Source organism: Podarcis tiliguerta (genome assembly GCF_965153285.1).
Source record: "Podarcis tiliguerta genome assembly, chromosome: 5".
NCBI lineage: Eukaryota > Metazoa > Chordata > Lepidosauria > Squamata > Lacertidae > Podarcis > Podarcis tiliguerta.
The window spans coordinates 44,680,320-44,705,051 of record NC_139538.1 but is presented as its reverse complement, the minus strand read 5'-3'; the positions used below and the strand labels follow the sequence as shown (position 1 = coordinate 44,705,051).

The window sequence follows — 24,732 nt, the reverse complement described above, 5'->3', positions numbered from 1 at the left end:
CTGGCTGGGTTTCCCCAGCCACCCTGGGCAGCTTCCAACAAAATATTAAAATACAATGGACTGTTAAACATTAAAAGCGTCCCTAAACAGGCTTCCTTCAGGGCTGGTTGAATAATATCCCTACATGATGTAAAGCTGTTCATACAAGACCCCTCATCTATTTAAGTTGGCAAGTACAAGTGCTGCTTTGCATAAGGTTGCCAGCTTGCCCAAATTCTATACTTATGCCACGTTATCTGATTAGTAAAGAGGATGGGCTGTCGCTCAGTGGTAGAGCACATCCCTTGCACGCCAAAAGATCCAGGTTCAATGCCTGACATCTCCAGGCAGGGCTGGGAAAGATCCATCTAGAAAGTCATTGCCAATCTGCCAATCTGAGCTTGACGGACCAGTGGTCTGACTGTATAAGCAGCTTCCTACGTATGGGGGAAATATGTATGGATTTTTTTATATGATAAATTTTTTGTTTCCACAAGTAAAATAAAAACAGCAACATAGCTTGCTTCCTAGGGTGCATCCTGAACTTTTCAAAGGCACTGCAAAGCTCAGCCTAGCATGCACAGCAGTATATTTTACTTGCACACTAACATCTCCAGCGACATAGCCTCTCCTGTGGAGCAGCAAGGAAAAGTAACAGGAAACGCCTGTATGTTTATAAAGTGTGTTTATTTCAGAACAGAAGCAGAGCCAGTACACATGCCTACCTGAGGAAAAAGACATTACAACTTTGGTGGGCAAACAAAGTTAGGCAAATTCTGAACAGAATTTGGAAAAGAAAGCCTTATTTTTGGAAAAGAAAGCCTTATTTTTTGCAGGTGGCCTGTCACTTCAGCACAGCCATATCCCTACTGTACATCAAACACAGAAACCAAACCAATAGTGGACAGTGCAGCGCAGGTACCAGCTCTGCATGTGACGGCAGTAGCTCCATCTTCCTTTTCCAACTATTGAAAAGGCTTCCCTCCACTAATTTTCAGAGGCCGTAGTCGCAGGCCTCGTGGCTGTTCTTCAGATAGAGCTCCAGGAAGCCTTTGTATGTCTGAGCGTCGTTTACTGTAGCCTTGACAGCCGGATCCAGCCTCATGGCTTCAACCCAGTGTTTTAGCTCTGGTGTGTGGTCCAAACAGCTGCAGAGAAAATGAAAACAGTCACTGTGAAGCCTACATCTATGGTGGTTTGTCTGCAAAAGGTCTCCGGTAGAGCACATGTTTTGAAGGCAGACGGTCCCAAATTCAAACCCTGGCATACTTCTGAAACTCCAGAGAGCTGCTGCCAGACAGTGGAGAATACAATATTAAGCTCAATGCATCGTTGGTCTACTTCTGTATAAGGCAGCGTCCAAACTACTAAGCTGTCTGCATTTAGCTCTGTTGGAAGAAGAGAGGTTTTTGACATCCATTATGCTTGGCTTCCTTAGAAATGATGAGATGCTTCAAAATAGATAGGGGGCACTGCTGCACTGCTCTAGTTTTGGAGAGCAGGTGTGTCGTTTCAGCACTTCCCTATTCCAACAGTTTAAATTAGAGGGGTTTTTCCAAGCTATTTGGCTGAGAGATCAGCCCACAGGCAATGCAGCCTGAAATAGCACACTTTCCATGGCAAGAACTATACTGCTGGACCAAGAGCCATGCTACATTAAGTTTCTACTTCCATTTGCCAGCCAGAGGATTCTGGATACCCACAAGCAGGGTATGAAGGAGTGGTGCCCTGTTTACTCCCAGCATCTGGAAGTTCCATTTGGCCAGCACAGCTAGAAACTATTCATAGTCTTCTTTTCCGGAGTGGCTCAGAAAAAAACAACATCTCCCACATCTCCTTCCTAGTTGTGTGCTACAGAGCCAAACTGGTATGGGATGTATAGTGCAGCTGTCTAGAACCTAGAAATGGAAAAAGCCTGCTACCTGAAGGTGGCTCCACAAGCTTAACTGTAGAAGGGCCACAGCTCTGCGGTAGCGCATGATGTTCTGCATGCAGATGGTCCAATACAGTGGTACCTCGGGTTAAGAACTTAATTCGTTTTGGAGGTCCGTTCTTAACTCGAAACCATTCTTAACCCGAGGTACCACTTTAGCTAATGGGGCCTCCCGCTGGTGCCACTGCACAATTTCTGTTCTCATCTTGAAGCAAAGTTCTTAACCCAAGGTACTGTTTCTGGGTTAGCAGAGCCTAACCTGAAGCATCTGTAACCTGAAGCGTCTGTAACCTGAGGTACCACTGTTTTCAACTCCTGACACCTCCAGGTAGGGCTGTGACAGACCCCTGTCTGAAATCATTTGAGAGCCACTGCCAGTAAGTGTAGGAAATACTAAGATGGACCAACTGCCTGACTCAGTATAAGTCAGCTCCCTATGTTCCTATCCTGCCCCTAGTCAACTCATCATTCCATTTTTTTAAAGGAAAAGTATACAAATGTCTTTCATAGGATGATAATCCTATACACTGTGTGCACCTGAGATGTCTTTGAAGTCAGATCTAAACTTGACATTATGCCAAAGAAAAGAAAGTAAAACCTGAACTCCTATTATCTCATTTACTGTACAAGTATAATACAAAGGGAATTTCTCAGAAATCCCAGAGCACCGAGCCTGACCCTGGACTCTTCAAGGAGAGCAGAGAAAAGGCAAATCATCAGAGGAGTCCGATCCTCCTCTAATTACCCTCTGGACACCTTGCAGCATAGTTTGATAACATTTAGCCTCGGCAATGTTTCTAATGAGAATTTTAATCCTCCCACAGTAATCACAAGTTCCTTGTGCACTACCTAAACTGTTACGTTACATTAAAAAATGTTTTTTTAAAAAAATATGTGCAGGAGTGGCTGCATCAGTTAAAGCAACAACAACAAAAACTCCTTTAAGGTGCCACTAGAGCCTGACAGATTGTGGTAGAATCTTCATCAGCCTCGCGAAACATGCAGGTATTACTCATGGGATCCAAATATATCACATCTCAGCTTAACAAGGCAAGAGATGAGCAAGCCTTTTGACCAAGCATTTAGCTTCTTCACTCTTCCCTTTGCAGCAACAGCCAACGCAACCAGGTAATTTTCTGTTAACCACAGTTTCTCAGTTTGGACAAAATGAGAAACCACAGTTAACAGCATTAGAACAAGGTAAGTATGTAAACCATGGTTTGAAGTACATTTAGTATCCAAACTTGTTCTGAAGCTCTTAACTAGTTTTTTATCTCCCTGAACTGGGAAGCTGTGGTTAACAGAAGACTTTGCTTGCATGGGGAAGAACAAAGGGGCTGTGCATACAGCCAAAAGGACTGTTCATACCTTGGACTTATTAATCAGAGGAATGATCATCCAAGTGTGGCCATTATCTGTAGTGAGAAAAGAAACCCATTGTCTTGATCGAATCCAAATTGAACATAACTGAATCTGCCAGTAAATACTAGTATAGATCAGAAGGGATCACTCCAGAAACAGACATTCAAGTGAGTCAAATGTGCATTTTCAAGTGAGAAGAATGATTCTCTTCCTCTTCCGCACCCACTTCACTTCCTCCAGACACCCCATTGCCTTGCAGATTACAGATGAACCAGAACAAATGGCAGTAGCTCTCCCCTATCAATGGTGCCCATTGGCGAAGGGACAAGGAAAGGAATGTAGCTGGAGAATGGTACTCAAATGTGAGAGGTACAAATGATTCAAAGGGCTTACTCATATAACTCGTAGGGCTCCATACGCTCAAACCAAGGCCAGATCAGATAGTCGATCATGGAAACAGTGTTCCCACCGAAATACTTAGTCTTGCGCTTTACTAGAATCTGAAAGGGAAAGAGACACATGACATTCCTACATAAAAAACACAGTATACCAAGAGAACTTGCTGAAACTGAAATCTAGAGTGAGGAAGGGGAAAGGGGCTGCATATATAACAGACAGCACCTTGTTATACAGAGCTCAGTAGTTTCAGAACTTCTACCCCTATGTTGCAGACCTGTGTGGAGATTTTAACCTGTACTGGTCCCGAGTAGACTGCACAATAGATCACAGACCAAAGTGCGTTGTGCAGCTGGATTTTAAGAACTTCTTGGCTGCAATTCTAGATTCAGCAGAAAGCAAAACTGCAACCACTGGAAAGCCCTAGGAGCTTTCTGTCTGGAAACACTCTTGGTTTTTTGTTTGAAAATCCCTCTTGTCAGACAGAAACAAATCCATCAATAAAGATATGAACATGGCTCCCTCTAGTGGGCAGCACTAGAGTCTGCTCAGAGTACGTAATCCCAAAACTAAATTATGCGGAAGAGTCACAAGTTTCAATGAGCCCTTGTGTGGGATGCGGAGGATCAAAATATTAGACTTTCATTGCATGAAGTACAGCTATGGAAATAAGATACAGAGAACAGAGCAATATGTTCCCTAACACAGGTTCAAGAGATCTCTTCAGCCTAATAACGGAGTAGAAGAGTTGCCCAAGGACATAATGCTTGAATTTAGTTGGAAAACCGAAGAGACCTTTTGTGTGGAATGGAAACGGGGAACCTCTCCCCCTCACAATCAAGTTAATGTATAGCTTTCCTTGGAGCAATGCCCCCAACTCTCACCTCTTCAAGTTTCAGAAGCCTTTCTCGGAGCTCATTCTTCACTGCAGAGGCATTGTCTCCGCTCCTGACAGCCAGCAAGTACTTGTGACACAGAGGAGTTAGCTAAGCAAAAGAAGATTGCCATGTTACCAAGGTGCAGAAAGGTGCTTAGCATTTTAATTCAAGGAACATAAATGCATGCTAAGAACGAGAGGTAATTCTACCATGACTAAATTACAGCAGTAGACAGCTCGTCCTCATAAAGCCCTGTCAGTAAGAGGGTGTAAGTTGCAGCCCAGCATGGCTTCCGCTGGCCAACTGTTCTGAACTGTAGAGGAGTCCTTTCACCTTGGTAGAACATCCATCCACACCATCTTTCCATTAGTATGAAGCAGGAATGAGGAACCTGTGGACCTCCGGGTGTCACTGGATTCCAAATCCTATCAGCTCCAGCCAATGTGATGGGTGTTAAGAGTCCAATAAGAGGGCCACAAGCTCAACCCCCCCCCCCCATAAAGATGCCTAAACGAGTTGTTTTCCTCCTCTAAACTATTTGGTTACCTATTGAGATGTACACCTTTCTCTCTCACACATTTAATTGTATACTACAGACAGAGAAACGTGTCCATTTTAGTTAACACAGGGCAAATTTCCATTGTGTGATGCTACAGGAGCTTGGATGTGTTCCTCGGACATCTTATTAAAAAAATTCTAATGAATTTTGTTGTCATAGAAGTGAATGGGTTTAAGATGAAGAAGAGGAAACACAAACCAAGGGAGATAAACCCACAGAAAGCATCTCTCAACGCAGGAGAATGTGGAACAACCCAGAAGATAGTACCAGATATCAACACCCCCCCTTCCACTCAGCATCCAGACTAACCCTGGTTTAATGTAGAATTCCAGGTAAGCTCAAAGGAAAAGCAAAGCTACACAGTACATTAGCAGTTCCGCTTTGCTTCTATACTTTAGTCCTATGTTGGGACAACGTATAGCAGCCACCTTACCATGTCTGTATGTTCCACATTCACCAGTGTTTCCTCTGTTGTCCCTACTCTACAAAATCCCACTTTCTCAGTTATACCAGAATGGTCTTGTCATCTTGAACCAGGATCTGTGCAGGATGCCATAAGTGGCATGTCAACACACTAAAACTCTTTGTAGCAACCAGTTCCTATTAACACCCAGCATCAGGTCACATTGTCCAGTAACTTTAAAACCACTGTCTTTCTTCCACAAATGTTTTCTTTGCAGATCTCACTTTTTACTTTCAGGCACATATTTAAAATAGGGCAGTGGTGTTGCCTAGCAGATTGCCTGTAATCATAACAATGGCTTATCAAGTGTGATTTTCATACCACACACTGAAATGAGTTTCCCGTTACTCCTCTGTACACACCTTGGAGAACTGTTCCAAGAGCATCTTCTGATAAGCTTTCTCATAAGGATCTGCAGGATACAGCTTCTTCTCTGGATACGCTTCATCCAAATACTCACAAGTGATTGGAGACTCATAAATCAACTGGCCCTTGCTGGTCTCTAGCACAGGGACCAATCCGAATGGGCTTTTCTCAAAAAACCAGTCTGGCTTGTTTTTCAAGTTGATATTGACAATTTCATGACTAAAACGTATGACATGGAAAAACACAGCAAGGTTATTTTGCCAACTTGCCTGTTACAGTTAGAGTCAACTTCTGCTATGTTATTGAAATCACCTAAGGTTCTGTTTCATATAGGCTACATGGTTACAGAACTCCAGATCCAGCCCTCTAACCATTAGGAACTAGAAGGCAAGGGGTCTAGATGACGAATGGGGAACCAGTGGCCTCTGGGATTGATCCAGACCATGGGTAGACAAACTAAGGCCTGGGGGCCGGATCCAGCCCAAATCACCTTCTAAATCCAGCCTGCAGATGGTCCAGGAAGCAGCATGTTTTTACATGAGTAGAATGTGTCCTTTTATTTAAAATGCATCTCAGGGTTATTTGTGGGGCATAGGAATTCATTCATTTTTTCCCCTTCAAAATATAGTCCGCCGTCCGCCCCCCAAGGCCTGAGGGACAGTGGACCAGCCCCCTGCTGAAAAAGTTTGCTGATGCGTGCTCCAGACCATGGACTCCATTCTAGCACTCATCAAAGGGTTCTTTTGGCAGCTCCACCTCCTCCTCTTGTTGGATGCAAAAACATCACGGGTCAAAATGGGAATCTCCACATTCCACTGCCTCATGCTGTGGCGCACACTTTCTGGGTGGAGTGCATGGGTGCGTAGAAACACACCCTGTGTCAATTGGAAGGCAACTCCCATAAAGCTTGATATGCAGTGAACATCTGCCAGTTTTCAGCCCCAAAGGTGGTTAAAAACAATTACAATACAATAAAATTAGGACTATGTGAAATTAGAGAGAAGGTTCATTTGATCTGGGGGCTGGAGTATTGTTTGGGGGAGTTGTTGGGTGTGGCTGTTGCTGTTAATTTCTGTATATTTTTGATCTTATGATTTTTGTGGAAATTGTTCTATTTGCTTGTGTACTTTTTGAAGTTTCATTTATTGTTTACAACTACTTTTGTTACGTTTTTAGTTTTTGGAAAGGTGGCATACAAGTAAAATGACTGATTGACTGATCTTACTTGATTCCTTTGGCTTTGAGGACTAGCCTTGTTCTCTGTGCAAAAGGGCAGTAGCGCATACTGTAAAGACGGATCACTCCCTCCGGCACAGGCCCTGGAGCAGAACTTCCTGGAATACAAAGAGACTTACACAGGTCATTCTGGTCAGAACTAGCAAAATTATAGCCTTTTCTGAACAGAAACCATAAGGAGGCCATGGCTTAGGGCAGAGAGAACAAAGAAGCAGAGAGAAAAAAGGGGAGCCTTCCAAAAAATAAATTCCTCTGGTATTTGATATGCTCCATTTTCATAACCCTGCAGTCATTCCAAAGGCTTTTTTCACACTGGTGATTCACATCTTAATTCAGATGAATTAGCAGAGGAAAGTAAATGGCGACAGGAGTGTGAGGATGCCAAGCTACCGATGTGAGAATAATTCCACAGAACTCAGCTGAATTGCTGCAAAGTAAGCAGCTTGTACATTGTAATTGTTCTGCAATTTTTGGAGCTTAAGCCTGCAGTCCTATATCCACTTATCTGAGAGTAAGCCCCATTGAACTCAATGGGATTTATCACTGAATAAACATGTGCAGGAATATGCTGTAAAAAACGAAAACAAAAGATTTGGCAGCATAAGCTTAGAGTTGCAGTACTCATTTCCCCACCTGGTATGGACTTATGGGGCCCATTCACCGCTATTCATGCATGACTGCAGGGCCAGGAAGAAACAAAATGAACGTCCCAACATGTCTCAACACATCCATCTCTCTCTGTGTATGCAGCAAAGAAACACACACATAACTTCCTTCCTAGACTTGGGCATGTAGGCAGACACAAAGTCACAAGCCAGGACGGAAGGTTGTGTGGGAAAGACACTTAAGTTTATGCTCTTCCCCAAACCAAGGATGTACTTCACGGAATTGGGCTAGAGGAAAGAGACTATAGCTCACTCAGGATGATCTGTGGCCATGATGGCATCAGGGAAGTTATATGCCATCCCATTTTCAATACTGTTTGCATCTACCAAAGTTTCAGATGGACATGTATTTATTTCCAGTCAGGGCATGCCCCATAACGATATCCTTTAAATTATCATGTTCTAGGACACAAGAGTGCTGCTTTTTGAGGTTTCATGAGCTCTTACAACCCCATCTCATGATTTTAACAGGGTGCTCTTTCTTTATAGGAGTAACAGGTCTACACATCATCAAAACTCATTGAAGGACTCCTACAATGTGCAAGTTGTTCTGCAGTTGTATTTCTTACAAGAACAAGCTGCAGCTACCCCATAAAGACCCATGGTTTATTAAGAGAAAAAGTGTGTGGCACAACACTGCCCTCACCAATTTAATCAGCATCTTGCCTTCAGGACCAATTGAAAAGCGTCCCATGAATGAATTGGGGTCTGGTGTAGGGTCACAGCAGGGAAGATCACAACAGACTCTTCTGGGTCCAGCAAAATATGCATCTGGAGAATTTGCCAACTGGGAAAGTAGCTACTTACTACAAAACCCACTTCTGGTATTACACTGCACCCTCAGTTAGCTCATTACCAGCAGCGGCTAGACAAGAGGTTTAGGAAGCTACACCAACACCTGAACAGACCTTTAAAAGGCGTGCAAATTAAATAGTCATGTTACCAATACAATTATCAGTGCAAATTGTCCAGAGTGCAGGTGGAGAAGGTGACCTGAGGCAAATTAAAGTCATCAACGCCAATCCTATTTTTCACATGCAGTACTGTGCACAAACAGCAACGCGCGTCTCACATCAGACGTAGCTCAGAGGAGAGAGCGAGCTCACGATCGTTGTGTGTGTTTTTTTAATTAAATGAGGAAACTAGAGGAGTGACACGCCGCCATGCAAACTGTTTTGACGTGCATTTTTAAAAAATGCACGTCGCTTTTAGTGAAGTTCGTGGCGAGCTGCTTCGGAGATTTGCTTTACACAGAGTTTCAAGGAAAGAGTCCATTTTGAAACATTATAATTTCAAAAATAGTCCCAGGAAATCCTCCCCTCCCTCTCTTCGTATACGTGCCTCTGAACGTATGCGCCGCAGCAAATCACGTGGCGTTAAATAAACGCAGCTTGGCATTATTATTCTTATTTTAAAACACATCAGCGGGTGGGGTGGTAACGAGCGGGCTCAGAGAAGGGGGAAATTTCACCCCCTTTTCCCTTGCCGTAATATGGAGGAAAATCACTAAAATTAGTATTTGCTGGGCGTCGGAGGGGCGCCACAAGGAAAAGAGGCGGCCCGATCCTCCCCACAACGACAGGCACAGGCAAGCATAGAGCATGCAATGCTTTGGGAAAGAAGCAAACCCTCTCACCTTTTCCTAAGCTCCTAGCGAATTCCCCAGACATTCTCCCTGGTGTAGTCAGCAGGCAAGTGATGGACACCGAAGAAAGGGAACCTCCCCGGAGTCGGCCGACTGTCTCCGCCCACATCCCTTGATCCCAAGATCGACCGACTCCGCCCCCTTCGTTATTCTGCGACGATTCCGTTATAGAAGCCGCCTCAGAACTTGGCCACTTGAAAGCGCCTGGACATACCAGTGTTGGATTCACGCATAAGCTAAACAAGCTATGTATAGCTTAGGGCTACACTCTCTTGTCGGCCCCAAAAAAATGTAAAGGGGGGAAAAAACTGGATGTACATTTCCAAAATATAAGATAAAAAAACAAATAAAATAAAACCTACATACAGCAGCAGTGGCAAATGGTTTTAGATACCTATTAGGTCTATAAACCACCATATAGCTTCAACACAAAAAACGGGGACAATTTGTTGTTGACAAAGGACAGCTGGACATATAAAGGGCCCCATTACCTTCAGTAGCTTAGGGCCTCATCAAACCTAAATCCAGCCCTGGACATAACGCTGAGTGGATATGGATAGCAGTGGGGCTTACACTTACACTGAAATCAATATTTTTTATTTATGCATTCACAGCCCACCATTTATCCAAGGCGCTCAAAGTGGAGTACTTGATTCTCATCCCCAATATTCATTGAAACCCCAAGTCGTGTCTCACACCAAATGTAACTGACCTGTGGAAAGGACTCTGAACTGAAAATAGAGACATTATATGTACAGGGGTACCTCTGGTTACGTACTTAATTCGTTCCGGAGGTCCATTCTTAACCTGAAACTGTTCATAACCTGAGACACCACTTTAGCTAATGGTTTACATTCTCAGCTTAAGTTCCCTGCACTGGGGCAAAGAGCAACTCCACCCTGAAAGTACATATACACTGCAACCAAATGGGAGTAATAATAATTTGCACCTCAGGATATCAGGGCTGTTCCTACCACATGGTTCTTCCCACAGACTGCTCTTTATGTGGCTTATGTTGGTTGTTTTTTAAAAACTCCATACAAGAAGAAAACTAGCACGGCAGGAGCAGGCTGGACTTGCAAGGAGTTTGAAACAAGGACAAAAATGGAGTGACTCGTTCAAAAACAAAGTTTTTCAGAGTACTTCCTGGGCCCACAGGTCCCTGACATACTAAGGATGCATGTGATACATGCATAGCAAAGGCAAACACTGAATCATGCACATCGGGCTCACAATGTTCTTTTAATACCTCCTGAGAAGTAGTAGTCCAAAGGATTGCCACCAGGGAGGCCAGATGTAAAGGATAATTTTACCTGTTGTAATATCAGCCTATAAAGTTAGTAACCCAGAGTTGAGAAACAGTCTTGTAACACTGTGGCCAAATCGTCAACAACAATGGTGACTCTGTACAGTGGTACCTCGGGTTAAGTACTTAATTTGTTCCAGAGGTCCGTTCTCAACCTGAAACTGTTCTTTTTTTTTTTATAAATTTTTTTATTGCGTTTCTTTCCATAATTTTATAGGTTTATAAACAAATAAAGTAGTTACAAGAAACAAATTTTCTCTTTTTTAACAACAAAAACAAAATAAAACTTGGACTTCCCCACCCCTTCCGATTCTGCGTTCTTTGCATTAACAATGTCAGCATTTTGTTACCTTATTTCATACCTTGTTGTAACTTTCGAATGTTATGTATCCAAATACAATATATTATATCTCAATTTCAATACCTTTAAAATAAACATAACATATTCAATTTAAATTATCTCCTTTTCTCTTTTGTCACTAATTTTACCATTTACTTAATCATATTCGCAGAAGCTTAACGTTTCCTAATCATGCACTTTCTTAGGATTCATACAGCTTATAATATTTTTTCAGATAATCTTTAAATTTTCCCCAGTCCTCCTCAATTGTTTCTTTATCCAAATCTCGGATTCTGCCGGTCAGTTCAGCTATCTCCATGTAGTCCATCAACTGCGTCTGCCAGTCCTCCAGCGTGGGCAAATCTTGTGTCTTCCAACTCTTTGCAATAAGTATTCTTGCTGCTGTGCTAGCGTACATAAACAAAGTTCTATCTTTCTTTGACATTTTCTGGTCCACCATGCCCAACAGGAAGGCCTCTGGTTTCTTAGGAAAGGTATACCTAAATACCTTTTTCAATTCATTATAAATCATTTCCCAGAAGGCCTTCACTTTTGGGCAGGTCCACCAGAGATGGAAGAAAGTCCCCTCTGCTTCCTTACACTTCCAACATTTGTTGTCAGACAGGTGATGCATCTTGGCTAGCCTGACTGGGGTCATGTACCACCGGTATATCATTTTCATAATGTTTTCCTTCAAGGCACTAGATGCCGTGAATTTCATTCCGGTGTTCCATAACCTTTCCCAGTCTTCAAACATAATATTATGTCCAACATCCTGTGCCCATTTTATCATAGCAGATTTAACTGTCTCATCCTGTGTGTTCCACATAAGCAGCAAGTTATACATTCTAGATAAAATCTTGGTCTTTGGTTCTAACAATTCTGTCTCTAGTTTCGATTTCCCCTCCTGGAAACCAACCTTTTTATCCATTTTAAAAACCTCTTGAATTTGAGCATAATGTAACCAATCTCGCACCTTGTTTTTTAATTTGTCCTGGCTCTGCAACTTCCAACCGTCTCCAATTTTTTCAATTAATTCCCAATATTTCGGCCAATAGGCCTCCATATTGGGTCTTTTTCGAGCTTTGGCCTCCACCGGTGATAGCCACCTCGGTGTTTTACTCTCTAATAAGTCTTTATATTTCATCCAGACTGCAAAAATCGCTTTTCTGACAATATGGCTTTTAAACAATTTGTGAACTTTAACCTTGTCATACCATAGATATGCATGCCAACCAAATGCATTATCAAAACCTTCCAGATCTAGGACGTCGGTGTTTTCTAGCAAAAACCAATCTTTCAGCCAGCAGAAGGCTGCAGCTTCATAGTACAACCTCAAATCCGGCAGGGCAAACCCCCCTCTTTCTTTTGAATCAGTTAATATTTTATACTTTATTCGGGGCTTTTTGCCCTGCCAGACAAACTTAGATATATCCTTCTGCCATTTTCCAAAACATTCCTCTCTGTCCACGATCTGTAGGGTTTGAAACAAGAATAACATTTTCGGCAATACATTCATTTTAATTGCTGCAATCCTTCCCAACAAGGAAAGTTTCAATCTTGACCAAATTTCTAAATCCTTCTTTACTTCCAACCAGCATTTTTCATAATTGTCCTTAAATAAATTCAAATTTTTGGAAGACAAATAGATCCCTAGGTATTTCACTTTCTTTACCACATTTAATTCTGTTTCTCTCTGAAACCCCTCTGTTTCTGTAAGTGTCAAATTCTTGGTCAAAACCTTGGTTTTTTGTTTGTTCAACTTAAACCCCGCCACCTGACCAAACTCAGATATAAGTTCAAGAACTCTTTTTGTACTGGATTCTGGCTCCTGCAATGTCAAAACTAGGTCATCTGCAAAAGCTTTAAGTTTATATTGTTTCACTCCGACCTCTATCCCTTGTACCAGCCGGTCCTCCCTTATCATGTTCAATAGCACCTCCAGGACTGAAATGAATAAAAGAGGGGATAGAGGGCACCCTTGTCGTGTCCCTTTTTCAATTTTGAACTCCTCCGTCACCACATTGTTCACTATTAATTTGGCCTTTTGCTCTGAATAAATTGCTCGTAACCCATTTTCAAACCCCCGCCCCACTCCCATCCCTTCCAAGTTTTTCTTCATGAACATCCAAGATATATTGTCAAATGCTTTCTCCGCATCAACAAAAATTAACACCGCCCTTGTGTTCCTGTTAGTTTGTAAAAGTTCCAAAATATCGATGATGTTTCTGGTATTCTCATATAAATGTCTACCAGGGAGAAAGCCTGCTTGGTCTTTGTGAATTACTTCAATTAAAACTTTTTTAAGTCTACTTGCCAAAATGTCTGCAAATATTTTGTAATCCACATTCAGGAGTGAGATGGGGCGGTAGTTCTTGAGTTGAGTCTTTTCAGATTCTATCTTAGGTATCAATGTGATGAACGCTTCTTTCCACGTTTCTGGTGCCCTCTTCCCATCCATGATCTGGTTGCATACCTCCAACAAGGGTTGTGTTAAATAGTCTTTCAAAGTCTTGTAGTATTTGGAGGTAAGCCCATCCGGGCCTGGAGATTTGCCTAGTTGCATGTTCTGAATGGCACTTTCAATTTCCTGGGTGGTTATTGTAGAGTTCAAGATTGATCTTTTATCTTGAGTTATTTTTGATAGTCCATTTGTCTTTAAAAAATGATCTATCTCTGATTCTTTCTGAGGCCCCTGTACATAAAGTTCTTTAAAATATCTGTGGAAGCACTTCCTAATTTCCTCTGGTTTCTGCACCGTTCTTCCTTCAATCTCTAGATTTGTAACTGTATTCAACTTTTGTCTTTTTTTCAGCTGCCAAGCTAGCAGCTTTCCACATTTATTTGCTGATTCAAAGGATCTTTGCTTCATCTGTTTTATTTTCCATTCAATCTCCTGATTAATCAATTTTGAATATTCTGCTTGATGGAATTTAATTTCTCTCAACAGATCCTTTGACTTTGGTTTAGTTCTCAATTTTTTCTCTCCTTGATGTATTTTCTCCAGTATTTTATCTTTCTTTCCATTCCAGAGCTTCTTCTTAATTGTATTCTGTTGTATCAGAAACCCCCTCATGACAGCTTTGCTTGCGTCCCAGATCGTTCTTTTTTCTACTGTAGTATTCAAATTTATCTCAAAATAGTCCTTTAATGTTTTTTGGGCCTTTTTCACAATCTCTTGATCTCTTAAAAGAGTGTCATTCATTCTCCATCTGAAGGAACCGGTTTGAGTAAGTCTGAGATCTAATTTCAGAGCGTTGTGGTCGGAGCATGTTTTTGGGCAGATTTCCACCTTTTTAGTCTTGGGTGCCAGCCCCCTGGAGGTCCAGATTTGGTCGATCCTTGACCAGGACAGGTGGGCCTCAGAGAAGAAAGTTCCTTCTTTACCTAGGGGGTTCTTTGTCCTCCATATATCAATCAAATCCAGATTGTCAGTCATTTCAAAAAAAGTTTTAGGCAGTCTGCCGTCTGATGTTAGATTTTGGTTATAAGACTTATCCATATGTGTAGACACCACTCCATTCATGTCTCCCATCATTATGATGTTAGCATAGTCCAGATAGTCCAGCAGCGTCTCATGCAGCTTCTTGAAAAATTCTGATTTCCCGTCGTTTGGAGCATAAATTCCTAGTATCAATATTTTTTCTCCTTGGGTCTGGATTTCAATTGCCAGAATTCTTCCATATTCATCTTTAAATAAAAATTTAGGTATCAGGCTCTCCTTAGCATAAATCACCACTCCTCTTTTCTTTACCTTGTCTGAGGAAATAAACTCTTGGCCTAGTCTTTTGTTGACCAAAACTTTCCTGTGGAGCCTGGTCACATGGGTTTCTTGTAAACAAATAATATCCAATTGTTCTTTCTTCAATATATGAAACAGTTTCCTTCTTTTCTCCGGGGAATTTCCGCCATTTATATTCCAACTGAGTAGCTGCAGAGACATCCTGAACTATTCTGTTACACCTAGAGCGGTGTATCTTCTTTTTCCTCTAATTCCGAGGGTTTAGGCGTCCCTCCGCCTGCTGGCAGAGTGGGTCCTGGTTTAAGTATAGGCCAAAGGGCTGCTGCTTCTTTTTGGAGATCTTCTCCGTGGTCGTGCTGGAACTTTTGTAGATCCTCTGGTAATCTTATTTTAACCTTCTTCTGTTTGTAAGTAAATGATAGTCCTTGTGGGAACTCCCACCTATAAGGGATTGAGTTAAGTCTCAACAACTTAGCCAATTCTGAATAGGTGGCTCTCAGATCCAATAGCTGTTCAGGAATATCTCGGTAGATTTCCACCCTTTTCTCTTGTATCTCAATTGAGTTTTTGAAGTGTAGGCCTAATATTTTGTCTCTCTCCTCTCTTGATCTCAAAGCTATTAGACAGTCTCTAGATCTATCTTTTCTTACCAATCTTCCCAGTCGAAAAGCCGATACTATTTTAAATTCACTTTCTTCTTTTAAGCCCCAGAACTTTGAAAATTCTGTTGTCAAAAATCCAATCAAATCTTCTTGTTCGATTTCTGGGACCGCCCTAAGCCTAAGATTAGTCTCCCGGTTTTTCAGTTCCACCAAAGAGAGATAGGTTTGTTGGTCCCCTATCTGTTTATGCAGAGGGTTGACTTCTGCTTTAACTTCCTCAACCTCTTTTTTAGCTGATGTTGCAATTTCAACGGCTTCCCCTGCCAATTTACGGTTCTCTTCCGTTGCTCCTTGCAATTTTTCAATTGCTTGGGTGTGTTGGGAAACCTGATCTGTCAATTTCTGGATCGAGGATGTAGCTTGGTCAATTTTTGTTGATTGGTTATCAATTTTTTGATTTAATGTTGACAATTGTTCCAAAACTTGTTTCAGTGCTGCCTCTGCTCCTCCTGATGCCATATCTTCCTCTTCAGATTTTTCAGGCTTTTCACTTTCTACTTTTTGTGTTGCAAGCACAGCAGGCACTGATAGTCTACGTCCCTGAGTTAAAGTTGTTTGCAAAAGCTGTGCCTGCTTTTTTGCTTTTTCTTTTTCCTTAGCTTCCTTAGCTTTGGCTGCTCTTGTCTTTCCTGTACCACTCATCAGTCAATGTTCAAGGTCAGATGTTGTAATCCCATGGGAAAGACAAGTCCAAATTTATAAACAGTCTGGAGAAAGAAAGTAAGCAAAAAAACTTTTCCCAGGCCTTTGTTATCCAATGTCCTCTAGGGGGAGTGCCACCAAAAGTTAGTAAGAAGAAGGTAACTTTTCCGCCATTAAAGTTTCCGTTTTCAGGGACTTCCGGGTTGGCGCCATCGCCGAATGGCGGACTCCCTCCGAGCTCCGGAGGGAGTCTGCTCGGCAGGGGCTGGGTCCTACCGCAACGGCGATGCGGGGACCCTTAGAAACCACGGCCACGGAGGCCGTGGACATGGAGACTCGGCTTGCACCGTTAGCGCCCTCCCGACTCGTGAAGGAGCCTTTTTAAAGGCTACGGATCGGGTGCCGGGGAGAAGCGTGGTGCCTTGAGTCCTCTGCTTCCCCTGCTGAGCGCAGCCGCATGCCATCCGGCGGAGAGCGCTGACTTCTTCCATTGAAAATTCGGACTTTTCAACAATAACCCGTGAGTAAATCTGGAAATCGGGTTCAAAAGGAGGAAAAAAGAAATTTTTTTTTTGAATTGGATACGAGCGGGGGGGATTCAAAAAGGAAGTCAGTCCCCTCCCTACTGTAAATTGTCTAAAACAAAGACGGGGAAACCAAGACCCAAAAAGGCTTGCATTGCTGATAAAAATTACAATTCCACGATGGGGAACTACAAGAACTGTGCTGGAGGAGGAACTGGAGAAGGGAAACACAACCCCCCCCCCTGGGAACCGGGGCGATTGAAGAGAGAGCCTGGTGAAAGGAGTCGGAGAGTTCGACAGTTTTCAAAATAGCTGTCAAAGTCGGAAAGTGGAGTGGATTTTATTATGAGAACTTGGCTGGTTAAATTTGCTTCAATTTGCTACAATTTGTTAAAATCTGGATACAAAATGGCGAATATGGATAACAACTTGACTTTTGGACTAGAGGAAACAAAGTTATAACAATCCCCCTCGAGGAGCTTCGGGACATTACAAGGACTGGGAAAGTGGAAAAACACCAATGGAATTTTACAGAACTGGTTACCTTCTGGGAAAGCTGCAAAACGGAAACAACATCTCGTCTGCAGGGTGTTTTCTGTAGACAATAGACTTTTCTATTGAAGAAAGGAAGGGACTGAACGTAAGGTTTTGCCCCTGAACAACAACCATCCCTGCAGACTTACCAAACTTGCGAATTACAACGTTTAAGCAGCGGAACAAAAGGAAATTAGACTACAAACCGGAAAGAACAACGGAGGGAGTTTTACTACAGTTTTCTTAAAGACTGAAGTTAAAGCTTTGGAGAATAATAATAATAATAATAATTTTGATTATCAAAAAATTTATTTCTAATTTTAAAAAAAAAAAGGGAAAGCCAGCTGGAGTTGGGGAGAAGTTGTGATTTATGGCCTTAAGAATTCCAGGCAGATACTAGGGGTTGATGGTCAGGGGGAAATTAAACCGGGGACAGGGGGGGGAGAACTAAAACTCCAAAGGCTTGCCAACTTTGTTCTTTTTTGTTGAATTGGTCTTTCTTTTTTATTATTCATTATATCTCTTATTTTTTACCTTTTCTATTGTTATTATCTGGGGTGCTTTTTTTTATCAAAAATGGAAATTGTGGAATGAAAGGGGGTGGGTCCTGGGGAAAGAACATCGGGTTGTTTATTATTATTAAGGGTAAAACAAATTAAGCTTTAATTTGAAAGGGGAATTTGTGTGGCCAACAATGTGAAATGGGAATATGGTGGGGGTGGGGGAAGGGGGGAGTCCCATAAGTGATTATGTATTTTTTGAAAAATTTTAATAAATATTATTTTAAAAAAAAAAAAAATAAAGTTTCCGTTTTCAAAAACAATTTTAAAAGCAAGTTAGTTCCAAAACACTAAGAAAAAAGTCCTGCAGAGCACTTTAAAACGTTTAACAATGTTCCAACAAGGTGCCTGCAATTGTATCCACTCAAACTAAGTAAGCCCAAAAGTTGCACTTCAGTTACAAAAGTATCTGGAAGTTTGTAACAGTTCCGCAGTCAAGCAACTTCACCCGGCCACCCGAAGATTTGGGGTTAGAGTCTTCCCTCGCCCCATGGGGGACCGCTCCAAGTCCAATTTAAACTGTATTTTTTCTTCCTTTAAGAATAGAATTTCAAGTGTGCACGAAAGTCCCACTTTAAAGCCTTAAAGCTTCCCTGTTCACAGCGCTTTCCGCTCTTTAAACAGTCTGCTTTGATCTTATAAGCAGTGCCGGAAGACGGACTTCCTCTTTCTCGTCCCCCGGTTTCAGCCAAATTTCTTCAAGTTATTGTAACAAATCTTAAGTCCTTACTCACGGGTTTGCTGTTTCAGAGTAGTATTTTTTGGAAGAAAGGTCAGCGCTCATCCGTGACAGCCGCGCGGCTTCGCCTCCGCAGAAAGAGCGATGAACTCACAGCACCGCTCCCCCTCCTTCACTCCGGAGCCCCTTACGGGGTCCCTTCCGCGAATTTGGGGTCGCTCCAGGTGCCCGCCGAGTCCCACGGCCACGGACTCTCTCTGTCCGTGGTTTTTCTTGATGGGTTGCCGCTGCGCCGTAGCGAGACAACCCTTTTCTGCGGTGCCCCTCTTCAGAGCTCGAAGAGGTCCGCCATCACGGTTTCGCGCCGCCTCCGGAAGTCGCCCAACCTGAAACTGTTCTTAACCTGACGCACCACTTTAGCTAATGGGGCTTCCTGCTGCTGCTGCGCCGCCGGAGCACGATTTCTGTTCTCATCCTGAAGCAAAGTTCTTAACCCATGGTACTATTTCTGGGTTAGCAGAGTCTGTAACCTGAAGTGTATGTAACCCGAGGTACCACTGTATTTTTATGCACAGTCATTCTAGCTGTGCATTATTCTTGTTTTGCTTTTTGCTATCTTATCTTCCAGCATTCCATGTGATTCTCAGCAGTTTTAAAAATGTGGCTTTTCTTGTTTTAATTTGTGAATTAGGTTGCAAAGGAAATCTAACCTGTTTCTAACAATTTAGAAACAGTCTTCCTTGGTATTGCAAGACTAGTGCATATTTAATAATGAAATCCTAGGGCTCAGTCCTAATAAGTGTAAAGTAATAATATATCTTTAGAACACATTCAAAACACGTTCTTGTCCTCAAGGAATTCTGGATAATGTAGTTTACTCCTCGGTTACATGTTCCAGAAACCCTTATAAACTACAGTGCCCAGAATTATTTGAGGGAATGAATTTGTGCTTAAAATGTACTTTAAATCTCATTATTACCAGTGTGTGACTTATCTGAGCTACTTACAGCTCTGTTGGTTTGGCTGCATACACGCCGTATGGTTAAAGTACATTTAAAGCAACTCCACCTCATGTGAATTGCATTTGTTAAGTGTTCTGGAAATTGTAGCACTTTAAAGGGTAAACTGTCTTTCCCAGGATTCTTAGGGTCGGGGATGTATTTTAAATGTATCCTATAGCCTGTCACAGCAGCAAATGAAAAGGAGGATAATTCGAGAAACCTCTGCACTATCCTTATAAAACAAAAGGCGTTCCAGCTCCTCCCAGCAACACATGCCTTAGCGTGCCTGGCACAATCCATGATAACAAAAGAGAACAAAAAGCTCTGCCATGTATGTACGTACTAGAGTTTCACAATGAAGGAATACAATATCAAGAGTGTATAACAGGGGTCAGCAAACTTTTTTAGCAAGGGGCCGTTCCACTGTCCCTCAGACCTTGTGGGGGACCGGATTATATTGGGGGGGGGGGAATGAATGAATTCCTATGCCCCACAAATAACCCATAGATGCATTTTAAATAAAAGCACACATTTTCCTCATGTAAAAACACCAGGCAGGCTCCACAAATAACCCAGAGATGCATTTTAGATAAAAGGACACATTCTACTCATGTAAAAACATGCTGATCCCTGGACCATCAGCAGGCCAGATTTAGAAGGCGATTGGGCCAGATCCAGCCCTCGGGCCTTAGTTTGCCTACCCATGGTGTATAACTAGGAAGGTTTAAAATAGTAGAACTGGAAAGCATTTGGTCTCAAAGGAGCTTGATTTATTTGTCCTTTCCTCTCCCAAAAGTATATGGTGACCTAAAATTAGATTCTGGGAATAAAAAATAACAACCCTTCAACTGAACTTAGCACACCAACGAAAAGAATGTCACCACCAATTTAAGCATGTCTTGGGGAAGGGACCTAGTCTCTAGTGTTTGCTTTTAAATGCTCTCTTCCCTTATCTATTCAATGTTAGAACATTCAGAAGTTTAAAATTCCAAACTAAAAGGCATTATTATTGAAATTGAAATACTTTATTGTCACTTGTACAACCTGTATACAGCGAAATTACACGAGCACCCCCCACTCAGCTCTCTTAGTCTTAATTCCTCTCGTTTACTGACACACACCCGAAAGTCAGTTGCCCTGTTGTTATCTTTTCATTCAGCAGCCTAACAGCCCATGGATAGCTGTTCCTTACCCTGTTGGTGCGACTAACCAAGCTTCTATATCTTCTGCCTGACGGCAGGAGATAAAGAAAGTGCCGGCCAGGATGTGAATCATCCCTGAGAATTTTGCTCTCTCTCCTGAGGCAACATTCTTCCGCTATTTCATCCAGCGGATTCACGGGACAGCCCATAATATCTTGTGCTGTATTCGCCACCTTCTGTAGGCACTTCCTATCAGATGATGTCAAACCAGTGTACCACACCGTGATGCAGTATGAAAGGACACATTCTATTGTTGACCGGTAGAAGGAGATCATCAAATGTTGATTGACATCGTTCTTCTGCAATACTCTGAGGAGATGGAGTCTCTGTTGGGCTTTCTTAACCACCTGGGTTGTATTTATTTTCCAAGTAAGGTCTTCACTGAGATAATTAGCCTCACTTGTGAAAATGCCCCCAGAATGTTGTTGTTTTTTAAGCACCTGAACATTTGTCATTTTTATTGTCGTTTGATTATACTACCATGACAATAAACACAATTTGAATAAAACGTGATTAGAGCTAGACATATTTACTCAGAGGTCAGTCCCACTTAAGTTTTGAAAGGACTGACTCTCAGTTGTGTATAGGAGGGCAGCCTGAATATTTTAAAGATGAAAATAATTTGTTTTTTAAAAACGTTCCCGGTTTCGTCGTCTCATCTCATGCACGTTTCCTGGGCAGTAAATTCCACAACGTGGGAGTCGACCTCCATGGGTCCCCCATAGCATGAGGGGCAGGAAGAGAGAGAGCGCTACGTCATCTAGCTATGAGACTTCTTAGAGGTTGGTTTTGGATATAACCCCAGCGCGCGGAAGGAGTCAGTCACGCTCGGAACACGAGAACTGAAACGGCAAGCGGGGCGGGACGAATCAGCGACGGAAAGCCCATCTTAGCCAATGGCAGGAGCGGCCGGGTGTTGCTAGGAGACGGGTACAAACTGCTCCGGGCAGCTCTCTGGCGAAGCTGAGGGTAGCATGGACGGCGGGAAGTCGGGCGGCCGCCGCCCAGGCTCCGCTCACCGAGCTGATCTCGAAGTGAGGTGCGAAGGGGAGCGAGCGGGGGACGGGGACTTGCCTGGTGTTTCTTGTGTCCGAAAAACCCCATCCTCAAGGAAGCCTCTCCCCTCTTCGTACGGCCGCCTTCGCTAAGGTGGCGCCCGCCGGACGCCTTGGACTTGCACGCGCTGGCTGGGGCTGATGGGAGTTGTAGTGCAAAGCGTCTGCGGGGGCCACCTTGGCGAAGGCCGCCATGCACTCTGGGAGAGAGTTGTGCTGAGCTCAGTGGGGCTGATGCCTAAACGGACGATAATGCAGAGGATTTGCTCTGTAAGACCCCGTCCTTCCCTCTCGTAGCTTGTCTCCCAAAGCTTCCCACCCACCTTCCCGAAGCCTTTTATTTCCCCCAGGGTGGCTCACACTTCTTTGTCCCTCAGTTTTAGTCAGTCCTCTGGGTTTCGCATCATTAACGTCCCTTTCTTCAGGCATGTAGGTGTAGGAAAGGTAGCTAGACCTTGGGGGGGGGCACCAACAAATGTGTGATAGTCTTTTATTACCCTATCTGAATCCAGAGGTGAAAATATATTCTGTGATTTTTAAATGTTAGTATTGATAACGACAAAGGAAGTGTGGTTTCATTCCCTCCACCCTGTATGTAATCTGCTTTTCATTCTTCAATATACGTATTATGATGATGCTAACAAAGCAAATATATTTATTGAAGTCCCAAGTAATTCCAGCTATCTGTCTTGTCATTCATTCAGTATAGTGAATGAAGGCAGATATAGCAACACTCCTGTAAATAACAAGATATTGCCAGAGTAATAACAAAGAGGTAGTTTCTGTGTCCCATGTTCTTTTAAAGTGAAGATTTAAATAAACTCTGATTCACCTCATTTCACAGTCCTTTCCAGGACTATTTTCAGAGTCTTTGTTTATGTTCTTACTGGAGGGGTCTTTTTTTTTTTTTTTTTTAGTTACTAAGTACCGGTAAGTTGCAAAATTTATAAATATTGTACAATCTATTACTGCTTTCTGTTTTGCTTCGCTTTAAATATTGTGATGCATTTTCCATTCTGCAGCTTTTTGTTTGCAGTAGGCGAACCATAAATAAATTTGCATTCATTCAATTTAAACTGAGGGGAAGTGCTGTTACATCTTTTTCTAGTTGCAGGTTGTGTATGTAATTAGTGAACACAAACAACAGTGGTTTTCCTCAGTGGAAGCTTTGTTTTACGCCACATTATCCATTTAGCAAAAAACAAAACTCTTTGTTTCTTTTAAAATGTCATATAATCCTAACTTTCTTTCTTTCTCCACCCCTTCAAGATGGGTGCAAGGATTCACCAACAGGAATGTTGGCTTTGTCACCAAAAGAACTGTCTGCTATCCTTGTGGGAATTACATAATATTTGTTAACCTTGATACACTGGAGAGATCCATCTTGCGGTGTCACAGTGGAAAGGTAGAAGCTTTTGCGGTGAACCCAAACCAGAATGTCGTTGCTTATTCTGACAGGCAACTGAAACCTGTGATTCACATCCACAGTTATCCAGGACTAAAGAGACAGGCCAAATTAAAAGGTGGGTCTGATGGTTAATCGAAACCATCTTGAAATGGTTTTTAGAATTTGGTGTGGGGAAGGCATAAGAGTTGTGCTAGATCAGACCAACAGTCTATAGCAGGGATCAGCAACCTAAGGCCTATGGGCCGGAAGCAGGCCATGGAGGTTGTTTAGCCCGCAAGTCGCCCCCGAACCAAGCTGCCTGCTTGCGCGCTGCGCTAAACCAGCGCAGTGCGAAGTGGGGACTCGCTTCGACGGCACTGGAAACCACGTCTGTGTGCGTGCAGATGCCAAAAACCACCGGCGCGTGCACACAGACTCCAAAAATCGCAGGCACACGTGCAATCCTGCCCACGGAGGGATCTCCACAGGACCGATCCAGCCCAAGCTGACCCCTGGTCTATATAATCCAGCATTCTCTTATTACAATGGACATTGATATGTCTCTGAGAAGTCTGCAAGCTGTACATGAGTGCAATAGCATGGGAACCTGAAGGTCATATGACTAATAGCAATTGATATATTCCATGAATTTATCTCATTCTCATCCCACTTGGAGACTACTACAGCATACTGTGGTAGCAAATTATACATATACTGTTATGATATTATACTTGATGTTTATAATTTTATAGTATTAAAATGTTCAGAGATCAACCAAGTAGCACATGAATATTTACATTTGTGTGTTGCCTTATTCCTTAGAAATTGTGCAGATCTTGAGCTTGCATAGAATAACCTTTTCATGGGGCTTTAAAAGCATTAATAAGTGCAGCCTCTCAAAAAAAGAAAGGCTGCATAAAAGAGACCTTGGGATGTTATTGCATGGTACTCATGCAGTGGGATCAAGATAAAATACAAAAAAGCCCACGAATCTAGTCAATATGAGATCTGCAGAGACTAGTTTTCTGATGTATAATTTCATTAAAAATGGAGCAAGTTGGAGACCAGTTACATTTGATTAAAGAGAGGGATAGAGAGGAACATATGCAACCTGACTATTGAAGATTGATAAAAAAATAATATTGTTCTAGAGATTGTACACCTGCAGTGAATAGTTTGCCCCAAAGGAAGGTGGTACTTTCAATACACTAAGTGCTGGAAAAGTTCAATTTATTCATATTGTTTCATGCCCCCCCCCCCCAATCTCTAAGCAGGGTGAGATTCCAGGGCTTCCAGGTGCTTACCCAGGCTTCCCATTTCCTTTTGGAAATGAGGCACAGTCGAGACTAGGGTGTCTTTATGATATGTGGTTTATTTACACATACTGTATATATTACTTTAGCCTATGATGGAGGGGTTTACGGCACCCCGAAATGATCTTGTGTCTCCCATAGCTGTAGCCTTCAATTCAAACAGAAATCAAACACCATGCTCTGACTCTTTGTCCCCATCACCTCAACAGGTAGCTATCTTGGCATGACTAGCTTTTAACACTTGATAAATCCAAGGATTAAAGGGGTCTGGCACGCACACACACACAAAACTCATAATATCAA

At 42.5% G+C, this 24,732-nt stretch overlaps 3 protein-coding genes across 5 annotated transcripts in view; 1 reads left to right on the top strand and 2 right to left on the bottom strand.

The window, feature by feature from the left end:
- The window catches only part of CFAP58 (cilia and flagella associated protein 58), a 165,275-nt gene that overhangs the window by 104,696 nt on the left and 35,847 nt on the right, over positions 1–24,732 (bottom strand). The gene's annotated exons all lie outside the window — the stretch shown is intronic.
- On the bottom strand, positions 648–9,630 carry GSTO1 (glutathione S-transferase omega 1). Its single transcript, XM_083441683.1, has 6 exons — positions 9,474–9,630; positions 7,162–7,270; positions 5,933–6,155; positions 4,555–4,656; positions 3,668–3,774; positions 648–1,127 (listed from the first exon to the last, which is right to left on the bottom strand). The coding sequence occupies exons 1-6, from the start codon at positions 9,589–9,591 to the stop codon at positions 974–976; spliced, it is 813 nt and encodes a 270-aa protein (XP_083297809.1). The 5' UTR covers positions 9,592–9,630; the 3' UTR covers positions 648–973.
- Positions 21,486–24,732, top strand: part of CFAP43 (cilia and flagella associated protein 43) — a 46,896-nt gene continuing 43,649 nt past the window's right edge. For 2 of the 3 annotated variants that reach the window (XM_083441624.1, XM_083441623.1), the window contains exons 1-2: positions 21,486–21,713; positions 22,999–23,252. In XM_083441624.1, the coding sequence (XP_083297750.1) occupies positions 21,649–21,713; positions 22,999–23,252 (319 nt within the window). In that variant the 5' untranslated portion in view covers positions 21,486–21,648. Of the gene's footprint in view, positions 21,714–21,886; positions 22,000–22,998; positions 23,253–24,732 lie in introns of those variants that run through there. The other variant, XM_083441625.1, reaches the window with a different exon arrangement.

Excerpts from the sequence above, each read along its gene's own strand:
- GSTO1 (XM_083441683.1), bottom strand. The coding sequence starts at position 9,591 with ATGTGGGCGGAGACAGTCGGCCGACTCCGGGGAGGTTCCCTTTCTTCG. Across the intron at positions 4,657-5,932 it reads TCTTGGAACAGTTCTCCAAG|CTAACTCCTCTGTGTCACAA; the intron begins GTGTGTACAGAG and ends TCTTTTGCTTAG. Across the intron at positions 1,128-3,667 it reads GAGCCCTACGAGTTATATGA|CTGTTTGGACCACACACCAG; the intron begins GTAAGCCCTTTG and ends TTTTCTCTGCAG.